This window comes from Strigops habroptila, chromosome 21, assembly GCF_004027225.2.
Source record: "Strigops habroptila isolate Jane chromosome 21, bStrHab1.2.pri, whole genome shotgun sequence".
Classification (NCBI taxonomy): Eukaryota; Metazoa; Chordata; class Aves; order Psittaciformes; family Psittacidae; genus Strigops; species Strigops habroptila.
In genome coordinates, this window is record NC_044297.2 from 4,046,025 (window position 1) to 4,069,522 (window position 23,498).

Genomic DNA, 23,498 nt, shown 5'->3' on the forward strand with positions numbered 1-23,498 from the left:
CACAGGCTCTGTTCCAAAGCAATGAAGTATGTGACTGCTCACACGCCCTGCACCGGAGCACACACAGCTCCCTCCTCTGGATGGATGAGGAGCAGAATGAAGAGGCCTGAATTAACATATTCTGCTCTACAAAGACTTTACATGAACTCAAATAGTAGCAAATCATTCAGGGAGGGGAAGAGCTGTCTCCCACAATGGGGCAACCCTTCAGAATGCTTTCCCTCTCCAAGCAGCTCTTATCCCCTCACTACCCTTTCAGATACCCAAAAGACTTTGCTTATTTCTAAACATCATGCTTTGGCGACTGATTTTCCTATGTCTCATGAGAAAATCCCTTCCCAAATTTCCTTATACAGGAAACACCACAGCAATTTTCAGTGCTGGCTAAAAACGTCTTCTGCAAAGGAAATGTTTTACCTCCTCCCACTTCGTCCAGGAAGGAACAGTAGAATATAAAGTCATCTGAAGACTTGTGCTATCTTATTGCTGGAGATAGCCTTTATTGGGTAAGAGGGAGGCTTTTTCATGCCCAAACATGGGTTTGGGTTCTGCAGTCAGCCTGCAGCTAGCAAGATCCTTTAGCACATGTGTGAAACACACAAATCTCACCAATGCTTTGCCTGGATATAGTCATCTGTAGACAAAAATCTAACTGCTACATCGAGACTATTAGTAAGACTCAGTATCCTTCAAGGTTTTCATTTCTAGCCTACATCATCTTCACCAAATACCTGGTATGTTTCCACAGGTCTATTTTCCATATTTAAATCCCAGATCTTCACTGACAGGTAATCTCTAGTCATCATATATCGACCACTATGGCTAAATTTGACATCAGATATGGAAGAGATGATTTCAGAGAAAAATGATCTGTTGCTAGGATCTTCTGGTTCTTCAAACACTGTAGGAAAATGAGACAGGCATTTCAAGAAGTAAGTTTGTGTCTCGTCCAGTACAAGGTACACCCACATTAGGTTAACATCCTCTCAATAACCTTGCCACAATCCACTTCTAAGTAAGCGAACTACTCACTAATACTTGAGTCTTCATTCACACATGTAAGATTTCTAGCAACAAGTACAGACCAAGCACCTAGTATCTGGCCTCCTGAAGCCTGCAGAAGGCCATTCCTAGTCCATTGTCTAGGCAGACTCCCCAGCTTAAACTACTAATTTGATTCATTACTTTTACTCTGGCAAAACATGAACCTAACTTTAAGATTTATTTAGACTATAGGCTTTAGATCTAGTCAATACACTACAGAAATCCAATACAAATACACACAATTCAATGCTTAATATATTCTTAATCGGGGCCTAGTTTTATCTAGCAGCAAGGTAACGACAACAAACAGTGCAGGACAGAACTTACATTTTGAATGTCGGTCACAGAGTGCTGATGCTCTCATATCACAGAGACGAATTGTTCCTTTACTGCTGCTGTACACAAATGTGTTACAGCTGTTTGGGTGGAACTCTGCCGCTGTTATCACCTCTGTGAGCTCCTCCATGTTGGCAGGCTTAATATCTACAATATCTACAGCATTTGGTTAAGAAATGGTCTCCAGTTTTCACAACCCATCTTTCAGCTTTAAAAGCATCCAGGCAATGCTTTTTTTTTTTTTTTTCAGGACTGTGGGACGCAGTCACAAACTGGATAAAAGTGAAAACCAAGTCTCACAGTTTGTCTAGAAAACAAGACTCTAACACTGCATTCTACAGCAGTTTGAAGTTAATGCTTATAACAGCAAAAGACTGCTTGGTATATGTCAAAGATTTTTCACATAGAACTTTATTTTGCTTCAGTTCTAATTACTACATTATAAAAAAGGCATCTGTGATCTCTGCTCCCAGCAATGGGACTGCAAACATATTCCTGTGATCCTACTGCCTGCAACATCTGTAGGTGCACACGCGACAGGGTCTGATGGTTAGGTTAAAAGGTAAAAAGGCATAAGCACTGTTGAGAGAAGGATGTTACTTCTGACTTGCTTCTTACTGCAAGTCGAATAAATGTTCACAAGATAGTTTACTGTGATCCTGCCTTCCAGAACTGCTCGTCTCACTTGAAACCTTCAGCTTTTTTTCCTCTTTTAAAAGAGTGTTTTTCACCATGCAAATGACAACTACTCCTTATACTGCTCATGCTGAGCCACCTCTTCAGCAGGGAGAAATAACCAGGATGGGGAGAGACAGACTACACAAAAAGCTTTTCAGGAAAGGAAAGAAAATCCAACAGCTTTGTTGTAACCAAAAAAAGATACTAAAACTTCTGTCTGTAATTTCTAGGTGCCACAGGTTAATCCGCAAGTCATCTGCAGATAAGTACGTTTCATAATCGCTATTAATGGAGATGGAATTGATGTGATACGTGTGAGCATTGGCAAATATTCTTCGTGGACTAGCTTCAACCATGAGGTCCATGGGCCTGAATACTGGCACCTGCAAAATACAAAGCAATGGAAGTTTGAGATGCAAATGTACTACAAACACAGTAGCACTCAAACACACTGCTCACATACACCAAGTCAATTAAAATATCTCAGAATCACCTCAGAAGTAAACGTCTGCCAGCTAGCATCACAGAAAACATAACCTTAATAATGTGATGGGGCAGTTACTCACTAAGCCACAGGCTAATCTGTGGTGCCAGGGGGAGGGAGAGGAGAAATCACTCGTGTGTAGCTAATCCACCAAGCAAACTACTCACCCGTAGTGTTGTAACTGTAGTAGGATCCCTATACCGTCCATCTTCTTCCTTTAAATTATAACCCTCTGGTCTTTTGTCCCTTTCACTGATTTTCCATAACTTTATGGTTTTATCTGAAATAAAGCAGCCACAGTTTAAAAAAAAAGATCAAAGCTGTAGGAAAGACACTCATCTTCACAGTTGATGCACTTTAACACGAAGCCTTGAAGCAAGACAAGACCACCTACATGTACCAAAAAAGACAAAAATACTGCTTGGAGAAAACAAGAAAAGATAAAAAGCATTTAAAAGACCTCCTCCGCAGTTTGTTCTTTATAAAGTTACAGCAAGTTTCAATTAGAATGAGGACTGTTATGAATGATTAATGTCAGCTCGCTCACAGTTAGTGAGACACGGATGAAGGTACTCAATGACAGCTTCACCAAGCCTAAGCCCCTTTGCTCTAAAACAACCCTATCAGAAAAGACTCCTGCATCCAGGTGAGCCACAAGAGCAGGATAGTTCAAACAGTGTAACTCCTGCACAGCCACGTCCCTAGACACGTGCACTAAAAACCAGCTTGCTTCCAGCCTTTTGGAAGTGGAGAGAATCAGACAAAACCCTAATAGCAAACGTATGTAACGAGAGGTTACCATGCAAAATTAACTGTGAAGTCATAACTTACCATTTGTAGACAATAAAAACTGAGCAGCATTTTTCTGGGGTAACCACCTAATTTTGTTGATCTTCTCTTCAATTTCTAAACTTTTCAAGTAGTCAAACTCTGGTTCATGGCTTTGAAAGGTACTGTAAACATTGTATTCTCCCCTACTGTGAGACTGGGTTTTGTTCTAAAAAGAGAATTAAATGATCAGATATGTATGCAATGTACAGAATGCTTTTCGAGGTTGCAGGCAGAAGCCAGAACTAGATATTTATGCAGCAAGATACATAGGCAGACTGCTAGTTAGCATAAAAAAATAGCACTAAAATAGGTTAAGACTACACTCTCTGGTTGCCTATGCCAGACCTGCCGCGAGTACCCTTTGGTGTACAACTTGCCTTACTGCAACGAGCCTGTGGAACAGACAAAATAAGCATCATCTCTTTTGCAAGATTTTGATTACAGTTCCTATCATCTTGGCTAAGAAAACGTCAGAGACAGTTATGGCAGCAACTTTGGATTCCTATAGCTTCCAGAAACTCCCCTCAGCCACATGAATATCACCTCCAGCAAGTTCTCACGTTAATTCCAAGCAGCAGAGCTTACAAACTAACATTTTACCTAAACACTGCAGACATGGCAAGGTTTCTTCTTTTTAAAAACAAAAAAACAACCTCAAAAATCTTCATCATTCTCTCATCTTTAATATTTCCACCTTTGCCTTTTAAGAAGAACATTCCCCAAGAGAACTACACAGCCACACATATGTCAGATCTACTCTGTGGGCAAGTTCAGCTTGCTAGGCACACTATCGAAATCCCACATGTCACCTCTAAATTTATACAAGCAGCTCCACATTCCCCAAGACCTTCTAAACTGCTTAAGCAGCTTTTTCTTCCTCATTCTGGAGATGGGGGTGGGGAGGAAAAAAACCCCACCTCTGCTATAATACACCTCTGACATGACAAGTCACACCTGCAGTCAGCCTGTGCAGGATGGAACTGTCTGGAAAACTGAAAAGCCTCCAAACCTGCACAATTCTTTTTCCTACAAGCTATGTTTTAGGCAGTGGTTTCCTAACATTAATACTGCTCTGCGTGAATTGAACCTTCAATTCCATCCAATGGGTGACAGCAAACTGGAACCATTCTGGAGGCAGTGCTTACCAAGGGTACCTGAAATTAATTTCAGCTTAATTTTGCAATATGTTCCTGTCCCACCTCCTTCACGAGGTTGCACCATCAGATGCCTTTCCTGTGATATGTTCTTGAGTAGGGACTTTGCTCTTTCCTTCCCTTGTGTGTCTCATGTCCATCTATTCATTTCATCCCTTCGTACCTCACTAGAACATACTTCTTGATACGATCCTTGCAAGCCCACATATATCACATTCCTCACATCATTTTCTCTTGCTCCATACCCTTACATTAATAGCTGGCAGGAGTTTTTACACTTTTCAATAAGCTGTGGGGGAGGGAAATGTGGACAAAATGCTTAGAAATACAATTTGGCGTTAGGATGTTGTACCACACCTATCAATTGCACTGGCTTTCCCACCCTAGAGAATGGAAGAACCTTTGTTCCAAGTTTCAGTTAGACCTACCAAGTTAAAGCAGGGTCACTGCCCAGAACAGGCGACTTCGAAAGGAAATCTATTGTGCTTTAGGAAATGCTGGTCATGATTCAGGGAACTCTCCTTCAATTCCAAACTTACCATAACGACTGAGTCTTAAATATACTTCTTGTGGAGACTAGCAAAACTCTTCAGGACTAGAGTAATATATAAAGCCAGTAAGAGATGAAATCCACCCTTGGGATAAAGGCAAAATCTAAACCATCAGACTATCTCATGGCATTCAAAAAAATCCACCCAAGAAGAGGTGTTGGCCCAAGTGCCTCATGTTAAATTCCAATTTAGGTAATTACAGGCTGCCTACGCAAATTCCTCCCTCAGTTTCAATTAGATACAGTATTCATTTCCTGCCTGCTCCTTGGGTAATGTCACTTGCTTCACCTCGCAGAAGGGCCTCCACGTTCCAACCCAGAGGTGGCAGCATTTTGGTACTGGGTGAAGTTGCACAAGCTTGTATATTAAGCTTATTGTGCTTGTGGGTTAGTGGTTTTCTTCCTGTACATATGGGCTGAAAAGCACTCAAATGCAGTGTGATAGGAAGTGGTACATAAATCCAACTCAAATAGTTCATTGTCGTTTAGATACTCTTAACACATAAAACTTGCTCTAGACAGTTGTGCATGTGGCATAACTCACTACTAATACACTAGGGAATCAAGTCCCCGTTGCTCATTCCCTAAACACTGAGAAGTCAAATTATGCCAAAAACAACACCGTGCAACTCAATCTGATAACCCAGGTGGTTCCCAGTATACCCAGCTTCATAGATGGTAATGATATGAGCCAGAGGTTACACATCAAAACCAGATGTAGGCATTTAAAGACAACTCATTTGCGAACAAGCAAATAGCTATTTAAGCTTCATTAAAGGATCCTTAAAGGATGCAAGCTAAAGCTCAGAGTGACAAAACACAAAGGTTTGTGGCCCCAAAACTACAGGCACATTACAGGTGGGACTATGTCCACCCCAGACTCCGGCCAAAGCAACCTGGGCAGAGGCAAGCCAGCCAGGAACACCCCACTAGATGGCACCCCCTGACCACGGTGATTTATTTGTCAAGAGAAGGCACTGCCCTGGAGCTGCCTCCTACCTGTGGGATTCTTAAAGTTGAGGATTTTTAGAGTTGAACTTGAATGAAACACTAAGGAAAGAAGTAACAGCATGACCTTTCTAGGCAGTGACAGAAGTGCCTTTTATCCTCTCCCTGGAATAAGTTCTAACCTAGTCAACTTTAACTACAGCTTTAGTTAAAAGCCAAGCACTCCATCTCAGTTCTCCTCCTCTTAACACTAAGGTAGAGGCCCTTTCCTTAGCATCAGAAGATTTGTCTGTAGACTTCTGCAAAGACCAAAAGAACAAGTATAAAATGAAGAGATACCTTTGCTACTATTATTCTAGGATTTTACCTGATTGATATCAGAATGGAAAAGAAAAGGACATCTCAGGTCAGTTACAAACTCACTTAAGGACAACTTTGATTTCCCCCACTCCAGTGAAATCTGAAATAATCATCACAGCCAAGGAGACTCATTATAAACCAACGAGCTTCAGCTTCCCCAAGGTCTTTTGTGTCCTACCCCCCCTTTTTGTTTTCACCTTAAGCACTCTTTAGACCACAGCTGAAGAGTGTTTAAAGACAAATTAATTTCCAACAGCATCACTAAAGTTCTCGATAATTTCTTCACTCTTAAATTTCATTATTTTTACACATCATGCACTTTGTGTAACCTCCTCTTTAAAAAGAGGAACAGGAACAGAGCAGAACTTAAATATACCTCACGTAGTTAGCACTCACCTCCTGCTCCTGCTGAAAGATGACAACTCTACCTCCTTTGTCTCCTGTTGCTAACAACTCTCCAGAATGGTTAAATTCTACCGTAGAAATTATATCAGCTGCATGGGAACAGAAATAAACCCATTAAGTTCATAATTCTTCTAAATATTAAGTGTCCAAGAAAGCTACAATTTTAAGTAAAAAAGAAAATGCACACTTTGATTCAGTTTAAGTATCCTTATGTTAAAGTGCAAGTAGGGAGTTCTTAAAAAATATAAGCTATACATTTCATATTAGTACATATAGTTCACCATGCCAGAGTTCCAAGTTCAGGGTTGTGCACTGAATCGGTTTTAAAGGTTTTAGATCATCACTTCTTAGAGGTGTTTCTCTGTTGTGACTCCAGTATAGTATAGAAATGGATTTTCTGTATGTACTGTAACAGCAGAGAGACCATGTATATACATACCCCTACCTTTTATTTTCTCCGTTCTTTCCGGTAAGAGATTTAGATACAATCATTACCCGTATGATTTCAAAGCTGGTTCATTTTGTAAGGACGATGTACGCATTTAACAACTCAAGGGCAAAACATCTTAGGGTGGAGATGTTCAGACATCAGTGTCTAAGGAATGCAAGGAACTGGAACAAAAACTACTACAGAAAATTAGGAAATCAATTCAACAGACTCTCTAAAAAACTTGAGTATCTCTTCTGGATGAGGACAGTTTCCATTACCACACACACTTGTACATGGAGTGCTAAAATTAAATTGGGAATATACATTGACAATGACCTAGTATGAGACCAATGCAGAGCAAAAAGGACAAATTATGACTTAAGCTCACACACACTGTTTCATGTTCTCGAATGCACACACGCCCCTCATACTTTCAAACAGCAGAATCAGGAGCCAAACCATTCTTCAAACACTCACTTCAGGCTGCAACACAAACATATAAATCTAGTTTTCTGCAGAAGAAAGCACCTACAATTTTGACACAGGCAAGTCTTCACGCCAGTTCGCTCTCACATCAGTCTAACGGAGATAAACAGTGTATCCACATTTTCTATTGGATGGTTGCTTCATGTTTTAGAGTTATAAAAGGTCTGGTACTTGCTCTACAGACCGAAAGCTACTGCTGGATTGAAACCAGCACTATCGTGCAGCATAGCACGGACACTACCTTATCACGGACAGCAACAGGGGTATTTCATTGTGAAGCAGTGAAACATGCAGGACTTTCCTCTTATTCACCTTAATACCAAAAAGAAACTTACATCATCCTCGGGTTGTCCCAAACACATGGGCGGTGGCCTCCAAGGACATGAGCAAGCTGTTCTTCCATAACTGCATTACACAGCAGCCAGGAACATGCAGCCTGTTTGTCTGAGCACAGCACAATGCAAAGACAGCCCAGACACACCGCCCAAAAGATGCAGAGTCAGATTCTTGGCATGAACGGATCCATACAGCTCAGTTGTGTTTTCCACATACCCAGCACAGACTATGGCTAAACACAAGATTATCTTCATGGACCTCCCTTGCCACGATAACCTGGCACTGCTGAAACACAAACAGGCTGCTATTTCTCAAGAACCCTGTGTTAAGGACATAAATGTGATGTAAACCTGTGTGTAGATAAACCAGGATCCAGGTCACACGTAGGAAAACCTTGATTTGAGAGCACATCATGTTTTTTCCTGGAGGTTTATGGTTACTTTAGCCATTCATTCACGTGTTTGTGAACAAGATTAAGTGATTTCTCACAGATCTGTAAGACCTAAGACCACATACTATTCAGATGAAGATATGGCATTCAGTATGTACCTATCACAGGTGAACGGGGCATAAAGATAACACACAATTAATCAAATTCAGTCTGCAGGGAGAGTCAAGAGTGAACCAACCAATCTAATTTTGACTATTCCCTACAATGCAAACCACATTGTTGTAATCCTCTGATAGGGTAAGACTTTAAGGAAGTTACCAATTCATTGAAGAAAACCAAGGTAACTCATCCATCAATAGTGAGAACTATACAGAATAATTACTGTTCTGAAAACCACTGCAAGATTTAACACTGCAAGCTATGCCAGTCTTAAATCAGAGAAGACAATATACAAGTCAGCAGAAGATCTAAATGTGCACATGTATGTGGAAGGAGAACAGCAAAGAAAAAATTGCCTTAAAAATCTTATATATCCATCTAGGCATAGATGGATAATTTCATCCTTGTACTTACTTGGTGAAAGTCACTGAGAAGTTTTACAAGGTCAAAAGACTTATGATTGGAACAGGCAGCAACAACAGCTAGAAAAGCCTTAATTTAAAGGCATAAACCCTCCATTTTCTTAGATCTGTTGATGTAATATATATTTAATAATTCTACACATCTCAAACATAGCAGAAAGCTACCCGCTTTCTGTAACCATTCTAGGCATTCATTCTAACTTTCACTATTATCCAAGCCCAACATCAGTGATCTCCAAGGTGATCCAAGTCCTGCTTTGTCTTGATACTCAAATGCATGAACTTTCAGTACTAACATCCCCACACCTCCAAAAAGTCCAGCAGGCTCAGTCAGTGGTGACAAGGTACTGAAAACTCCCCAGTGCAGATCTACACTATGCAAAAGACCTTTTCAAGTACTTGGATCGATTTTACATTAGGAACAGAATACATTCTTTAGCAGCAATCACAACAAAAAATTACTCAGTAGTTTTTAAACTCAAGATACATCTCTAGAATCCAACATGCCTTTTACATTGTGATGTCAGACTGTTCCCTTTCCAAGGACAAAACAAATGTGCTAAAAAAAGTAGGCAGAAAACAGATTTCTTCTTAACCAGCCCCAAGCCAGGGCTGAGATGCATATTTCATACCAAAATATCACTACTGGAGAGCAAAGCAACCAGTCACACATTTTAAATCCAGTAACTCACCGTTAAGGATATTGTATTCCCATACCTTGGTCAAAGAAAGAGACAGACATCAAGGCACTGGTGTTGAACTGGGCGGATTTAATAGTGTTTGAGAATTGACAGGGGAAGCATTTCATCTTCCGCAGTGCACTGATTCACTTGTGTATTTTCATCTGTATTAACACCCTCGTTGCCAAAATAAAAAGCACCAACGTTATCCTTTCCTTTTCAAATGGTAACTACAATTCCCATGACAGTTACATGGAGGGTTATTTTAGTCCTTCGGCACCGCAACGGGCAAAAGAGCATCTATAGAACGCGCTGCCTTCCCTCTGCCTCCTCCCTTTTGTGCATGCTATTTTTGCTACAGTCTCTAGGTGGGAGTCTTGCAAACACCGAGGGCTGCTCTCACTGCCCAGAAGCTTGGAAATGATCCCTTCTATACGCAAAGAGCACCCAGGGAGGAATATTTAAGGGAGAAGCATATGTATAGCCCTCAGTTGTCACCAGCACCACTGGCTTTTGGGAATACGATGCATTCTACTGTTTACTGCTGAATTCATTTCAATGTCGTCTTCTTCAAGCACCAGTACCAGAGACAAATACCCACCAGACCCTTAACCGATAACCATACCCCTCACAGGATACAGTTAGATAGCATTATCTGTTAACAGCTTCCACCAAGTTACCCGTGACTTGGAGATCAGCCTTGTCTCTCTCCTCTGCCCAAACATTTTGAGGCATCTTTGACACCAAGATGAAGCATTTAAATGCTGAAGACATTTCAAATGCTGAGATTGTTTTAAAACACTACAGGGCAACACCAGACACAGAAGGCGAATACATCATTCTGATAAAAGCAAAACCAGGACAGAAATGTAGATCTACATTCCTGTAGTGTACCTGCAATACCTGTACTAAGTTCCTCCCTCTTGTATAACTCGGGATAGACAGCTCAGGGGTTACTAGAGTGTTTAAAAGTACTTATTTGCACAGATGTATTTAGTTCCACTTAAATATCCCTTCATAAACATTTCTGGTTAATACCAGAAACACTTCTGAGGCTTAATACTTCCAAATAATGGGTTTCAGTGATCTGAAAGCAAGGGGTGAATCAGAGGGAGGGCATCCACTACACAACTTAAAATCTCTTTACTCTTGTTGCACATGTACATCACTGAGAGATGCTGTGAATCAAACAAAACTACAGTATAGTTTTATCCCTACTTCAAAGGGCCAAAACACACTACAGCCAAACCAAGCCAGTGATCTCAAAAATCCCACTGAACTGTGGAAAGAGGTTTCTGGTCCCTGACCCATCAGCACCTGCCAAGGGGGCAGAGCCTATCTCAAAGCCTCCTCACAGCTCTCCCAGGTACAGCAGCTACACTTGAGTTCCTGGCAACTGCTGTCAAGGTTGCTTCTCCTTTTGCACGTGACCTTTTACTTTCTCAGCCTGCTCCAAGGTTTTTACATATTGCTTCAATGATACACCTTCACTTTACGGGCTCCAATAGAAAAATCAAATCCACCAGCAAGGCCTGGACACTTACCTTCACTACATTCAAGTAAGACTTGCTTTTCTCATGGTACACAAGGAGACAGGAACCTGACAAACCAAAGGAATCAAAACAAGGTTTCTAGAACTAGGAAGGGGGAATGACAGGGCCACATTTATCTCAAACCCTTGATAATGCTTTAAGAAATGCTTGAGGCGTTTGCAGTTCACCGTGTGAAAGGGAAATGTACCAAAGCTCCTGAGCAATCTTAACCAGTGACAGCCACACACTTCTGATGTATCATCTAGTAAGAGAACAGTCACTCAACACAAACCTGACCCGTTTCCCAAGGGGCTTCCAAAGATAACAATCCCAATTTCAGAATTCTTAGTCAATATTTATTACACCAACTGTTGCTGGTGTAATTCACGTGGTCTGTCAGGCAGGATACAGCTGGCTTGAAAAACTGAGGCACTGGGCCAGTGCACGTATGAAAGATGACCAGTTCAAGTGAAAATACACTGTTCAAAGACAGATGAATAAAGGAATCCAACACATCTCTCCAACAACAATGCTTTTTCCCCCCTTTAAAGGAAAGCAATGTTTGAAATAAGGAGAACTCCATGACAGAGGCTAAAACACACTTTGATACTCTGGGGGCCTTCAGTGAAGGCTGAACAAGAACCACACATGCACCATCACAAGCAGGTTTGCTGAAATCCTAAGAGAAAAGGTTGTGCTGAAGTTTGACCACTGTTAACAGCTCTATGGAATAAAAGAATAAAACAGCATTAGCCATCCAAACAAGCAAAAAACATAACGCAACCCAATGACTTAGTTCCAGGAGGCCCACTGTGAACCTGAAGAGCAATTCTGTATTAAATTTGTTCCCAATAATAGAATAAAAGCTATTTTATTAGTACAGAAGAGGCTATGTATTTTAATGTACCATGAACTTTCTATAAACTCTGCTTATAAAACATGCTTGGTAGGCAAAACATGTCACCTACTCCAGAGCAGCAAGTCAATCACGGCAGCGAACAAAGAGCGTCTTTATTTCACCAGACCCAAAAGGTTTCTGGGCAAGTTTCTGGACTCACGTTGATCTGCTGCCTAAGCAGAGAGCAAGTAAATCAGTCTGTTTGCACAAGTGGAGCAACCTCCTGATGTTCCCAAGGACTGAACAAAGAATTGTACTATTTTAAAAAACATTTTGATCCGTCTTCATTGTTTATGCACCTTCCCAGCGGCTCAAAATACTGTTTCTGGAATTTTCCAAAGCAGCAACTGAAACAAACCTTGTCCATAATGTAGAGCAGATTACTTCTAGGCTGGCAATTCTGCCCTAAGGAGTAAAAAGACAATTCACTGGCCAAATGTGGAGCCCACTGCCTCAGTTTGCCAGCCTTAAGCATAGAAGAAACTCTTTTGATCAAACTAAGTATTAAGTGATCATTCCAAAGATACTTTAGAGACTTTGGAACAGAAATCACAAAGAAACCAACTTTTAGGATTATTATTAAACTCCAAGGAAGCTCAAAAAGCCTCAAATTGAGGTAGCAGCCCAGGACTGCATGAACCTCATGAGGGATAAAGACAGTGAAGTATGTGAGTTCAACACACAATTACTGTGCATACCTGAGCCATTCTTCCCACATTATCTCTAAAGATCAAGTCAACACCCTCAAAACTGAGCAGAAGTATCTGTCCAGGAGAACTTGCAGACCATAAGTATGTGCAAATCACTTGTGAATGGTCTGGTCCTTTCTAATCCAGGGTGAGGCAAAACCTTCCTCTTCAGAGTACTGAACAGATGCAACTTCCAAAAACTCAAGCTCAAGTCACAGCTAATCACAACAATATATGACTTGTTATTGACTTTCTTGTTTCCAGTAATGATTCTGGTTTGTAGTTATGTACTTCATTGTTAGGGGGGGGAAAAGAAACAACCAAAAACACTAGACACAAAACAAAAGCTCTTCCAAGGCTTCAAGTATTTTTAAGCTACACAATGCACTCATTGAGCCATCCCAACATCACACCACACTTACCAAGAGTCCTAATATATTGTGTATTAAGGCTGTGAAGCTAAAGAAAAGAGTGTTAGCCTCAACGTGATCAGAAAGGCCGTTTAAATACATGTGTGTTGCAGAGAGGAGAGCTCCCAGCAGAGGATACCACAACTCTAAGCACAAGAGAGTGAGGAAAATGACAAGCACTATTTAGTAGTGATGGTATAAAAGAAAACACCCTCTGCATTCCAGCCTCATCCCTAATTTATGTATGTAGAGAGGGGGACGGGAACACAAGGATACTTTCAAGTTACCATGACCGGTTTTACTATTGACTTCATTTCCCTTCATTCACTTTCAAGAGTGATTCTTTGCATTCATTCTGTCTCTCAGAAGTGACCAGGCAACAAAACCAAAGGCAGCTGGGATAAAGCATTCCTACTGTTCAATTTACTTCTGAAGAGTCATTCCAGGAATCCTTTAAATACATCTCTACTAGGAGAGGGCATTAAAAAATTTATTAATTCCTCAGAAGTATGGGGACAGGATGAAAACCATGGAACAGCAGTAAAGAAAGGGGTTACCCTTGTGGCAGAAATCCCCACTCCTGTGCCCTGCAGCACCGCGGGAGCCAGCTGGTTACTTGTTCTCTCCCAAGTACCAGTCCCGCAATCCTGCTGCACACAAAGCGCGCACAAAGCTCCCTCCTTACCAGGGAGGGGAGTGGAATTTGTATGAGGGCCAGCTAGCTTCACACTGCCGCTGGCCCTGCCAGGGGCAGAGCACAAACACGCCGGAGCCGAAGCCGCGGCTCAAGCAGCAGACAGTAATTCAGCTGGTTTTGTTGGCTTGGGCAAGGCTGGGAAACCTGCACTCAGGAAGGAGGATTTCCAGAGTGTTCCCGAGCATCCATGTTCATTCCAAGTGCTGCGGCCTTGTGATGCTGGAAGAAAGAAACATGCCTCCGCCATCAACTCAGCACCTTCCCCAGGGGTTCGGAAAGCACTCTGGTCCTGTTAAATGTTGATTCTCTCCCAGTCCTATTTACATATGTATCTATGTGTAGCATACACACACAAGATACTAGTCTCCAAACTGTGAATACATGTACCACTTCACATCTTAAATTCCCTGCGTAAGCTACTCACACTAAGTGAATTAACAATATAAGCCTTCTCAAGCAGTCCTAACCCCCAATATTTCCCATCTATTTCTCGGATGCTCCTATATTCCCATTTTCTCTTTTATTACCTCTTTGTTCTCCCTTTCTCTCTCCAACTTTGCCAGTCTTTGAGGAAAAAAATCATGTTCTGAACAGGCAAGTCCTAGGCTCAACTGGGAGTTCGGCTTTGGGTTTGAAAGCCTGAGTGATTTACTCATTGTTATTATTATCACACATCTTGGTTTTAACTTTCTATTCAGCTCCCTAAAATAAAGGTTGGACCCATCTCTTGAGCAAGCTTTGTCCTGTAGCTTCCCAAGTCATGGTAACACGACCAGTGCCCACCTTGCAGCTCCGCTTCAGTTCACTGTGTGCTGACAGGTAAGCAGGGCTCTACTCTTCCACAGCAGAGCGTGGCTCACACAGTATCCTTCAGTTTGCCACATCCTCCTAATATTACTCTTCATGCTGTCAAATCTACAGACGAGCAATGGCAGCAAGAACCCTTATCACCAGCCTTCAGAAGTAGGAGCTTGAATTAAGTCACTTTTTTTAATGGAAGCAGGAACAATACAAGCTAAGGGAAGGAAGCAGCGCTGTAAGAAGTATGTCACAGGATGTACGCATCTTAGGATGGCTTAGGATTTACAGGTGCATTTATAACATGTTCTTAGATAGCCTAGAGATAATGCAACTTAAGTCATATGGTCAAAATAATGTTTGTGAATTTATGCAAACAACCATTTTTGTGAAACCTCAGGACTCAGTCAAAAACACAACAGCAAACTTCCATTCCCTCCCACTGAAATAATACAGTGATACCTTAATCTTGTTGCCATTAGCTTTAGGTAAGGCTAGTAATTCTCCTAAAGAGCTTTACTAGGCTCAACACTCAAAGAATACAACTCCAAATCCAGCTGCCCTGTGCAACAGAAGCTGCTCCTGGCTGCAAAGCAGTAGTGAGAAGATGGCATTAGAACTGCAGAGAACAGAACTGAAATAGAAGTGACTCTCAAAACCCTTTACAAGTTGGAATAGTAACAAATGCAGATGAAGTGTAATAGTAAAGCAGGGAACAGAGTCACTATCTACCCCAGTACAGTACCTCTCGCCTGGAAAAGCAGCTCCTTACACAATCAGAAGTCTTTAAGTGATCTTAACTGTGATATCAAAGCAACTTCCTCATTTAGACACAACTACAGACTGTAATATTGAACACAGAGTGCACTTTTTAAGTTGTACAGGGAGTAGCATACTGAACAGTTTAACTCTCGTGTTTGGTAAACAATTACTGTGCCTCTCTGGGCAACTGCTGTTTGTTGTAAGCTTCAACATCCCCATTCAGGTCAAGTTTCCACCAGCAAATTCATATCCCTAGTTGCCCCCATGGTCCATTTTTGGATCAAGGCAAGAGGCCAACGAACAAGTGTGCTAAAACAACAGCCACTTTCAGAAGCAGCACGAGTCACTACAGGGAAGACTGTAATCACCACCTTCAACCACCACCTCAAACTGTAGTGAATGATCCCTAAAACACTTCACTTACATTGAGCAGTTTTGTTTTTGCTAAGCTAACAGAGTTCATTGAGACTGAACTGAGAGTATTATAAAAGCAATCTGCTGGGGGGGTTGGGAGGGGAAAGACCAAGCAACATGCTGAGGAGCATCCCATCTCCAGCCAGCACAGCTGTACTTGCAGAAGGCTATCAAGCCCACAACCGAAATGCCATCTACCTGCATCTCTGTCTCTATGTGCAGTCTCCACAAGCTTACACTTAGAGCAAACAAGGTCAGCATTTGGCACTGCTAGAACAGAAAGGAAATTGATTTAAACCTCAGACCGCTGGCTTCCTGTCTCCATCTATAGTAGGAAATTCAAAGTCTTAGCACACAGGACTCAAAGACACCTGTGGTGGCACAGAGAAAAACAGAGATGACAAAACAGGAGCAGGTCAAAGCACTCTGAAAACAGATGTGACCTGCACTAACCTGAACTGATTGGTCCCAACTTCCTACCTCTTAAAATGACATTAAATTGCTTTAAAGTTTGATCTTTGTGATAGGTGTTAAAGCAGTCACATTAAAAATTAGTGTCAGCTTTGGGAAAGAACTTCTACACCTTAAATTGGCTTAGAACTGTGCTCCATCATGGGACTGGTGAGGCAATACCTGTACCACAATTACTGTAACCACTGGGCTATACCTCTCTGTAGAGGTGTTATTTCTCCTCATCAAATCTGGCACCGTGTTCTAAAACTCCTTTTATGCAAACTTCATCGTAAAGCTACAGAAGAAACCAACCTATAGAGCTGAAAACAATCCTGAACTGGTGCCTTGAAACCATTTCATCTGAGAAGAGAATTAAACAGATTTAGGTTTTTAACCCCAAATTAGTTACTAATAAAGTGCTTCAAGAATTACAGTGAAAAATCCTCTCATACTAAACTCATACCAGCAGCAGGTAGAAGAATGTTCTCGCTATACAAACAAAAGCAAAGCTGTTTGCTTTCTGGATGGAAATCATTAACCCTCATCACCCTGATTAATTACTTGCTATTTTTAAACCTGAAGACATTCCTGCAGTTCCTTCCAGAACACTTGCATAGGAAACCAACAGGCCAATTCCCTCCTTCCACTGGGTGAAAGAGAAGAAACCAAACACAGCAGTATATTTAGTTCATGACAAGCTGCAACCCAACAGCATTCCCAGTACCTTGTCTTGCCCCTAAGCTGGACACTGTCTAGGGGGAGAACAGAGCAGGGAGTCTAACCATATTCAGAGAAGCAGGACACTAAATGTATTTACAACACATCAGTCCGGATGCAAACACCACAGAAAGCTACTGCTGACCTGGCTGCCCACACCGAGGCACTGCGTGTGTAACTGGGAAGGTTAACTCAGCTCCAGCATCAGTGATGTAAAGAATGTCACACGCTGAGGAACAGCAGAACATTAGTTGGAACCCTTATGGGTGCAGTCCTCTGGGAGCTGCCCTCACCTACGTATTACCAGGACCTCTGAGGGTGTATTTTACACACAGACCTAAGCTCGGGTATACTATGTTCCTTCTCACCCTGGAATTGCGAGGGGCGTGTGTATGAAGCTTCTTACAGCCCTCCACAGCTCTGTTAGACCCCATCCAAACAATTCAATACACGTTACTGCAAAGTGGACACATCACTAGTTCAAGACAGAGCAATTTTTCAACACAAGCTAGATCAGCCTGAAAATTCTTCAAACTCAGTAACAAAGCATTATTTAATACCTAATAAGAATTGCCTTCAGTCTCTACAGGCATCCTCTGCCTTGAAACCACAAATAGCATTGTTCTGGCTTTTACAATACCCTGTGAAAAGCAACTGAACCTCAAGGTGCTCTGAAGCACCACCCAGATATTCTTTATTCAAATAGTTTACAGTCTTTGCAAGAGGCCCCCAAGTTCTAATGCGAGGAGCAAACCCAATTAGGAAAGGAACAACTCAGACAACTCCCCTCCTTAAGCTCTTTATTATACAGGTTTACAGTTCTTCCCCTGAAGAATACCCTAAAAAGAATCAGACATATTATTATAATTGTATTAGTACTGCAGTCCTATTTAGAAAGACAAACACATATGCATATATACACAGGGAATACTTTACTATGGATAAAAGCAAATGATGAGCATTTAGTTTCAATCTTAGTACACACGCTGCCCCAAACTCAAGTATTCCTTAAAATATGACAGGAAGTGCCTATTTGCTTTTCCTATTCACACTAATTCAGGTCTATTGTTGGCTGAAACAAAGGTCTTTCAACCTGCATCACCCGTTCCCAGGACATTTGACACCAGTTTATTAATATCATAAACATAAGAGGCAGAAGTGGCAGAAATCCAGACCCACTCCTGGTACCCGTCCTAAATAACCTTAGAAAGGCGGGTGAATAATCTCACAGGTTGTGGAACTACAACACTTATTCACAAGTAGGAACAAGCAGTTAGAGGTCACAGCTTCTCCTTGAGCCTGTGCTTTGCAGCCGCTGCAAAAATGAAATACAAAAATATCATCTAAAATAATATATAATAATCATTTTAAAAGCTCATCTGTCCACAAACTTGCCTCCCTCCAACCAGCAGAACTGCTCTGGCTCTTGAACAAAATGGAATCATCAGCAAATCCAACCCTTCTGCATTTTTCAACACCAACCAGCTGTACAATAGGAAAGCTGTTGGGGGGTTCAGTTTTCTGAACATCACAAAATTCAGCTGCTGAGAGCTTCCAACCTGTAAAGCTTCAACCTGTTTTCAGGTGGGGAAAGGAGAAGAGCGGCCTTCCTACTGAGAATGTGTCACACAGGTTTGCGTCAATCCCCCTGCAATCACAGTGGAAACTCCTCTTCACTCAAGGTTAGGATTAGAATACTAAAAAAACCAGAGTGTGAACACAGTTTCCACCCCTGGATAACATTAACTGTCAAAGACTATGCACCCCTAAATTAAATTGCTATCTAACACTCCTTCAGAAAGGACGGTTTTGATGTGAAATATAAACAAGAACAGCAGCAACATCAAGTAGATGAAGTACCTAAGCAACACCTATGTTTAAAAACCTAAATGCATTCTAACTATTAACTTACTCATTTTGAAGGCATCATCCACTAAATGAAATTCATCTGACATTTAGATACCTGGCCTAGGTATGCTTGTGCCCCACTCTTGTCACAGCACTCACCGGTTATACTTAACCTGCAAGACTGAAGTGTCCCTGTTTAGAGGCAAGCAAAGAAGCCCCAAACCTTTGGCTTCAATCATGTGCCACAGAGTTCTGGCAGTCAAGAAAGTTTCTCACACGATCCACACGAGTTGTACTTTCCTTACAGCAGCACTGTTCAGCCTGCAAAACCTACACTCACTTATGAAAGATCTTCCAGGACAGAGATGACAGAAAGGTTAAGTTCTGTTTGTACTGCGGAGAATTTAGTCGTGGAGTTACTTGCCATTTCTGTCCTTCTGTCTGTAAAATCACATACGGATCCTACATATCTAATTACAGGGAACAAAATTAACTGTCATAGGAACTAACTTCGTGCCCGCAATTGCTTCATGTAAGATCCCCTTAGGTGCCTGAATGTTCTATCACTCTCAAAACTGAGGGACTTGCTGAGCAATATGAGAGTCAAGACAAAAAGGCTTATAAATAACAGATTTGATTATTTCTGCTCTAACTCAGCATTTGTCTGGCTTTAGTCCTCTGGTACACAACTTGTTCCAACATATTTTCTGCCTGCAGAGCTTTACTTTACAACCTATCGTTAATAAAGCTACAACAAACTGTTCCTGCATATCCAATTTCCAAGAAAGTAACATCCCAAGTTTAGCACTGCTGAGGCCAAAAATTCAGGTTTACTCATTTTCCATAATTAACTTTATGCTGGAACGGAGAAATTAAACCTGCTCCATTGAGGAGAACAGTGCTGCTGTTCCTGACCTCCCTGAAAACGTTCCTGCTGACCTGCAGATGAAGGACATCCTACTAACCACATGCACAGGGAAGATGGAGGAGACCCATCTCAAGCCTGGAAAACCTGTATTCTTAGGGTTCAGTCACAGCTCTACACACTCACCAGGCTCCTTCAGGATTTATATACAATGCTGACAGAAGTGCTCCGTAACACTCCTAAGACATGCTATGACATGCAAGTTATACACAGCATGAGGCTTCCCAAAATGCATTAGAAGAATTGGACTGAGTTTGATTCAAGCTTTATTTCTTCCCACTGTGATAAACACATCAGCAATGTATCTATTTTCCAAAACCCAGGCTGATTACCCTTGGTAGCCGGAGTGCTTTGCTGTACTGCCTCTTTTATTTGTACTTCCATTTTCTTAGGGAGCTGTTCTCAACATGCCCAGGAGCAATGAGAAAGAACGTTCGGGGAGGAGGGAAGAATCTCAACAATACCATCTATGCCTTAAAAAAAGAAAGTGTCAGCAGTTAAGCTGCTCCTCCCACTAAGTTATATCCAGTTAATAGCATGAAGTCACTGCCTCGTATGGGTATCAGGAATCATTTCCATTCAAGACCAGAGCACAATCCCCACACAGGAATTTCAGGTGCTCCCTCAAAGGTGACTTTAGACATTATGAAAGAAGTCATTCAAGGCTATGGGTAGCTAAGCTCTCAGGTATGTGCTTCTGGGCTCTAGAAACTCCACAGATGAAGGTTTTTTAACATATATCCAACAGGACTAACAGTTATAGTTGAAAGATGTGCATTAAGAGACTGCACTAACAAGCTCCCAAGGTCCTGTCAGCCCGTTGTCTGCGATGTCATCCCCATTCTGTTGTGACAGCTGAGAAACAGGTTTGCTTGATAAGCAGGGGCTGAGCAGGACACTGAAATGTTTCTGCCACTCAGCACTGGCTCCCCAAGTACCAGAGTTACTCTCATGCACTTTGAGTCCCTTTAAAAGGGGCTTTGTTAAAAAACACTTCCAAGCAGCAGGACTGGCAGAAACCAGCCCTGTGACCCAGGCAGAACACGGATGGATTCATTCATCTCTCCTAATGCACAGGATGTTTGCAAGCTTTTCCTCAAGAGAATAAATTACCTTACTCAAGATAGCTTACACCAATTATAGCTGAACAGATCTACACTGAAGTTGACCTTGTATTACTTATTCAAGAGGATGTTTCACCTACAGAGCACCCAAAAAACCTGCACTACCAAAATTAGCTCTCAATTCACATAAGCAAACATCCAATCAGTAAAAACTTTAAAAGGATGCTTTAATTTGGATGTCTGTTCATTGAAAAATTAAATCATTTCTAGTTGTATTTACTTGAACTACTACCTGAAGTCATTACCTAATGGCTGTTACTTAAAAAAACAAACTTCAGTACTAAAGGAAAACATACCTGCTGCTGCTGCTTGTATCTGTTCATTTGTATCAGTCCTTTTCCTATGCTCAAGCCAGGTAATTCAGGAGCCCTTGAAACCAATTTGAATCAGCAGCTACTTCTCAAATCCTCCTGACAGCCCCCCCTAACCGATAGAAACACTCCTCACATCCACCACAGTATCTACCCCCAAGCACACACTAACATCATCAGCACAACAGTCCCCTCAGCAGACCTCACTTTAGATCTTTTCAGGGGCTTGTTTGTGTTCCCAAGTAGTACAGAGCTATTTATGGAAAAATCTCTGCTGGAATCACAGCCAGGATTTCAATAGGCTGAGGAGCACAGAAAAGCCAGCGGTTAGTTTTCTGTTTGCAAATAACAATATATTTGGAAATAACATACTGTGCCATTGTTTTGCATGTACATAACAGAAGCCTTCAGGCAGCGCCTTTCTTGTCACTGAGAATGCCACAGACTAAGAGCACTGGAATATCTTGATTTTCTCTTTTGCTGAAGCCATTCCAATACACACACTGTAGGTGGAAAATTAGCAGCAGCATTTTAGAAGAATATTATTGTTTAGCAATGCCTTTCAGAAGCAGCTACTGGAATTCTGTGACTTGGTGATAGAAAAAACGGCTCCTAAAAACCATACGCTGTTTCAGACTTCTTATGCATTCTTTGACCAAAGCTTTTATTTCAGGTGCAAAAGCTAAGGCCAAAGATTCCCAAGGCTTTTAATTTTCATGTGTAGAATGCAAGAGACCCTTGTACCTCAGACACCATGTAAAGTGCCTCCTTCTAAGGAAAATGAAAGCAAAAATCACTCTTACCTATGCTAAGGGATGGGGAGGGAAGGAAGGAGGCACACTCACTCCATGGGTTTCAGGCAGCTTGCTGGACAGCACAGTGCCTGTGAAGGTCACAAGTACAGCTGAAGTTTCCAGCAGAGATGAATGCACAGTCCTAAGTGACTGTGGAATATAAATGTCTGATCTCTTCACTCTCCATGGGTATTCACTCCTTTAGCAATTCATTTTAATACTTAATGTGCTTCTTATTGGCACTTGGAACCTGAAAAAAAATAGCCTTCTTTTTTTGTTAACTCACTTGGCAAGTACTTCCCTGTGTTTCTATTCCGGCCCAAGCACACATGCCTCAGCTTCTTAAAACACACTTTTATTAAGCAGGGGCCAATACTAGTTTCTGGCCTGGACTTTCAGAGATTCTTCACACTCGCTTCTAGACGCAAAACGCAACCTACAGATCTTGACGGCTTTAAGGCAGGCATGTTTATAACACATCTTAGAAGTATATATAGGGAGAGTCTACTAGTCTGAGCAAAATACCTACCTTGATTTTTAAGTTCATTATTTTACATATCTTACTGTTTCTACTTACAGATTAGGACCTTTTCTTTGGATTTTGGAAGAGTTGTAGAACGAAACAAACAGAAACAAACAGAACAGAGAGTATTTTGTATGAGTGTCCTGCAAGGATCGCAAAGGTCACTGCAGGAACTTTGAAAAGTTTCAGAGCTCCGTTTTGTGGACGAGGCACATTTGTCTACAGACAGGGAAAACAAAGCATGGAGGGGTTAAAATGACCAGTGGCCTTCCAGATGGAACAGTATAGCTGATTACTTTCTGTTATCTCCATTTCTAGTCTTCCTTTTTGTCCATCCAGCACACACACAAATTATTACGTTTAAATCTAAACTTCAAACTTGGTAAATAGTTCAAGACTAACAACAGCTCTCTAAGAAACCTGAGCCTCAGTCAAAAGACTGGTTAGAAAGAACATGAATGGGAAGGTGCCAAACAACTTCCAGTTGAAGAACAACATAATTATAGAACTTCTGGAAAAATAACTTCAACAGAGACATGAACGAGCTCACAAGACCAAAGAGGCTCCGTGGCTGCTCCACCAGCTTCTCTTGACTCCTTCAAAAGGAAGCAACCAGTAAGAAGCAAAGACTGAGCCAGAAGCAGGATGCAATCACTCACTCATGTCACCTTTTCTATCACCACACATGCTTAATAATCCTTGTGCAGGAACAGAGCCCCGGAACACAGAGGTGACCTAGTGGCACAGTTGTAGATGACATACTTCCTTGATTTTCAGAAACAGCAGAAAGATGAGAATGCTGCAGAAACAAGTGGATGTCTGTTATTTCTAAGGTTTGGTACAAGCTTGTTCAGGTCAAATCAAGGAGAAGAATCTACAAGCTCCAGGGAGCCAACAACCTGATGTGCG

General features: G+C 41.5%; 1 protein-coding gene across 4 annotated transcripts in view; it reads right to left on the bottom strand.

Annotated features, from left to right (window-relative positions):
* PPP2R2A (protein phosphatase 2 regulatory subunit Balpha) overlaps positions 1–23,498 on the bottom strand; it is a 38,955-nt gene that overhangs the window by 2,647 nt on the left and 12,810 nt on the right. For 3 of the 4 annotated variants that reach the window (XM_030510212.1, XM_030510209.1, XM_030510208.1), the window contains exons 3-8: positions 6,782–6,879; positions 3,374–3,539; positions 2,710–2,822; positions 2,264–2,441; positions 1,372–1,536; positions 732–901 (exon numbers count right to left, since the gene is read on the bottom strand). In XM_030510212.1, the coding sequence (XP_030366072.1) occupies positions 732–901; positions 1,372–1,536; positions 2,264–2,441; positions 2,710–2,822; positions 3,374–3,539; positions 6,782–6,879 (890 nt within the window). Of the gene's footprint in view, positions 1–731; positions 902–1,371; positions 1,537–2,263; positions 2,442–2,709; positions 2,823–3,373; positions 3,540–6,781; positions 6,880–13,510; positions 13,569–23,498 lie in introns of those variants that run through there. The other variant, XM_030510211.1, reaches the window with a different exon arrangement.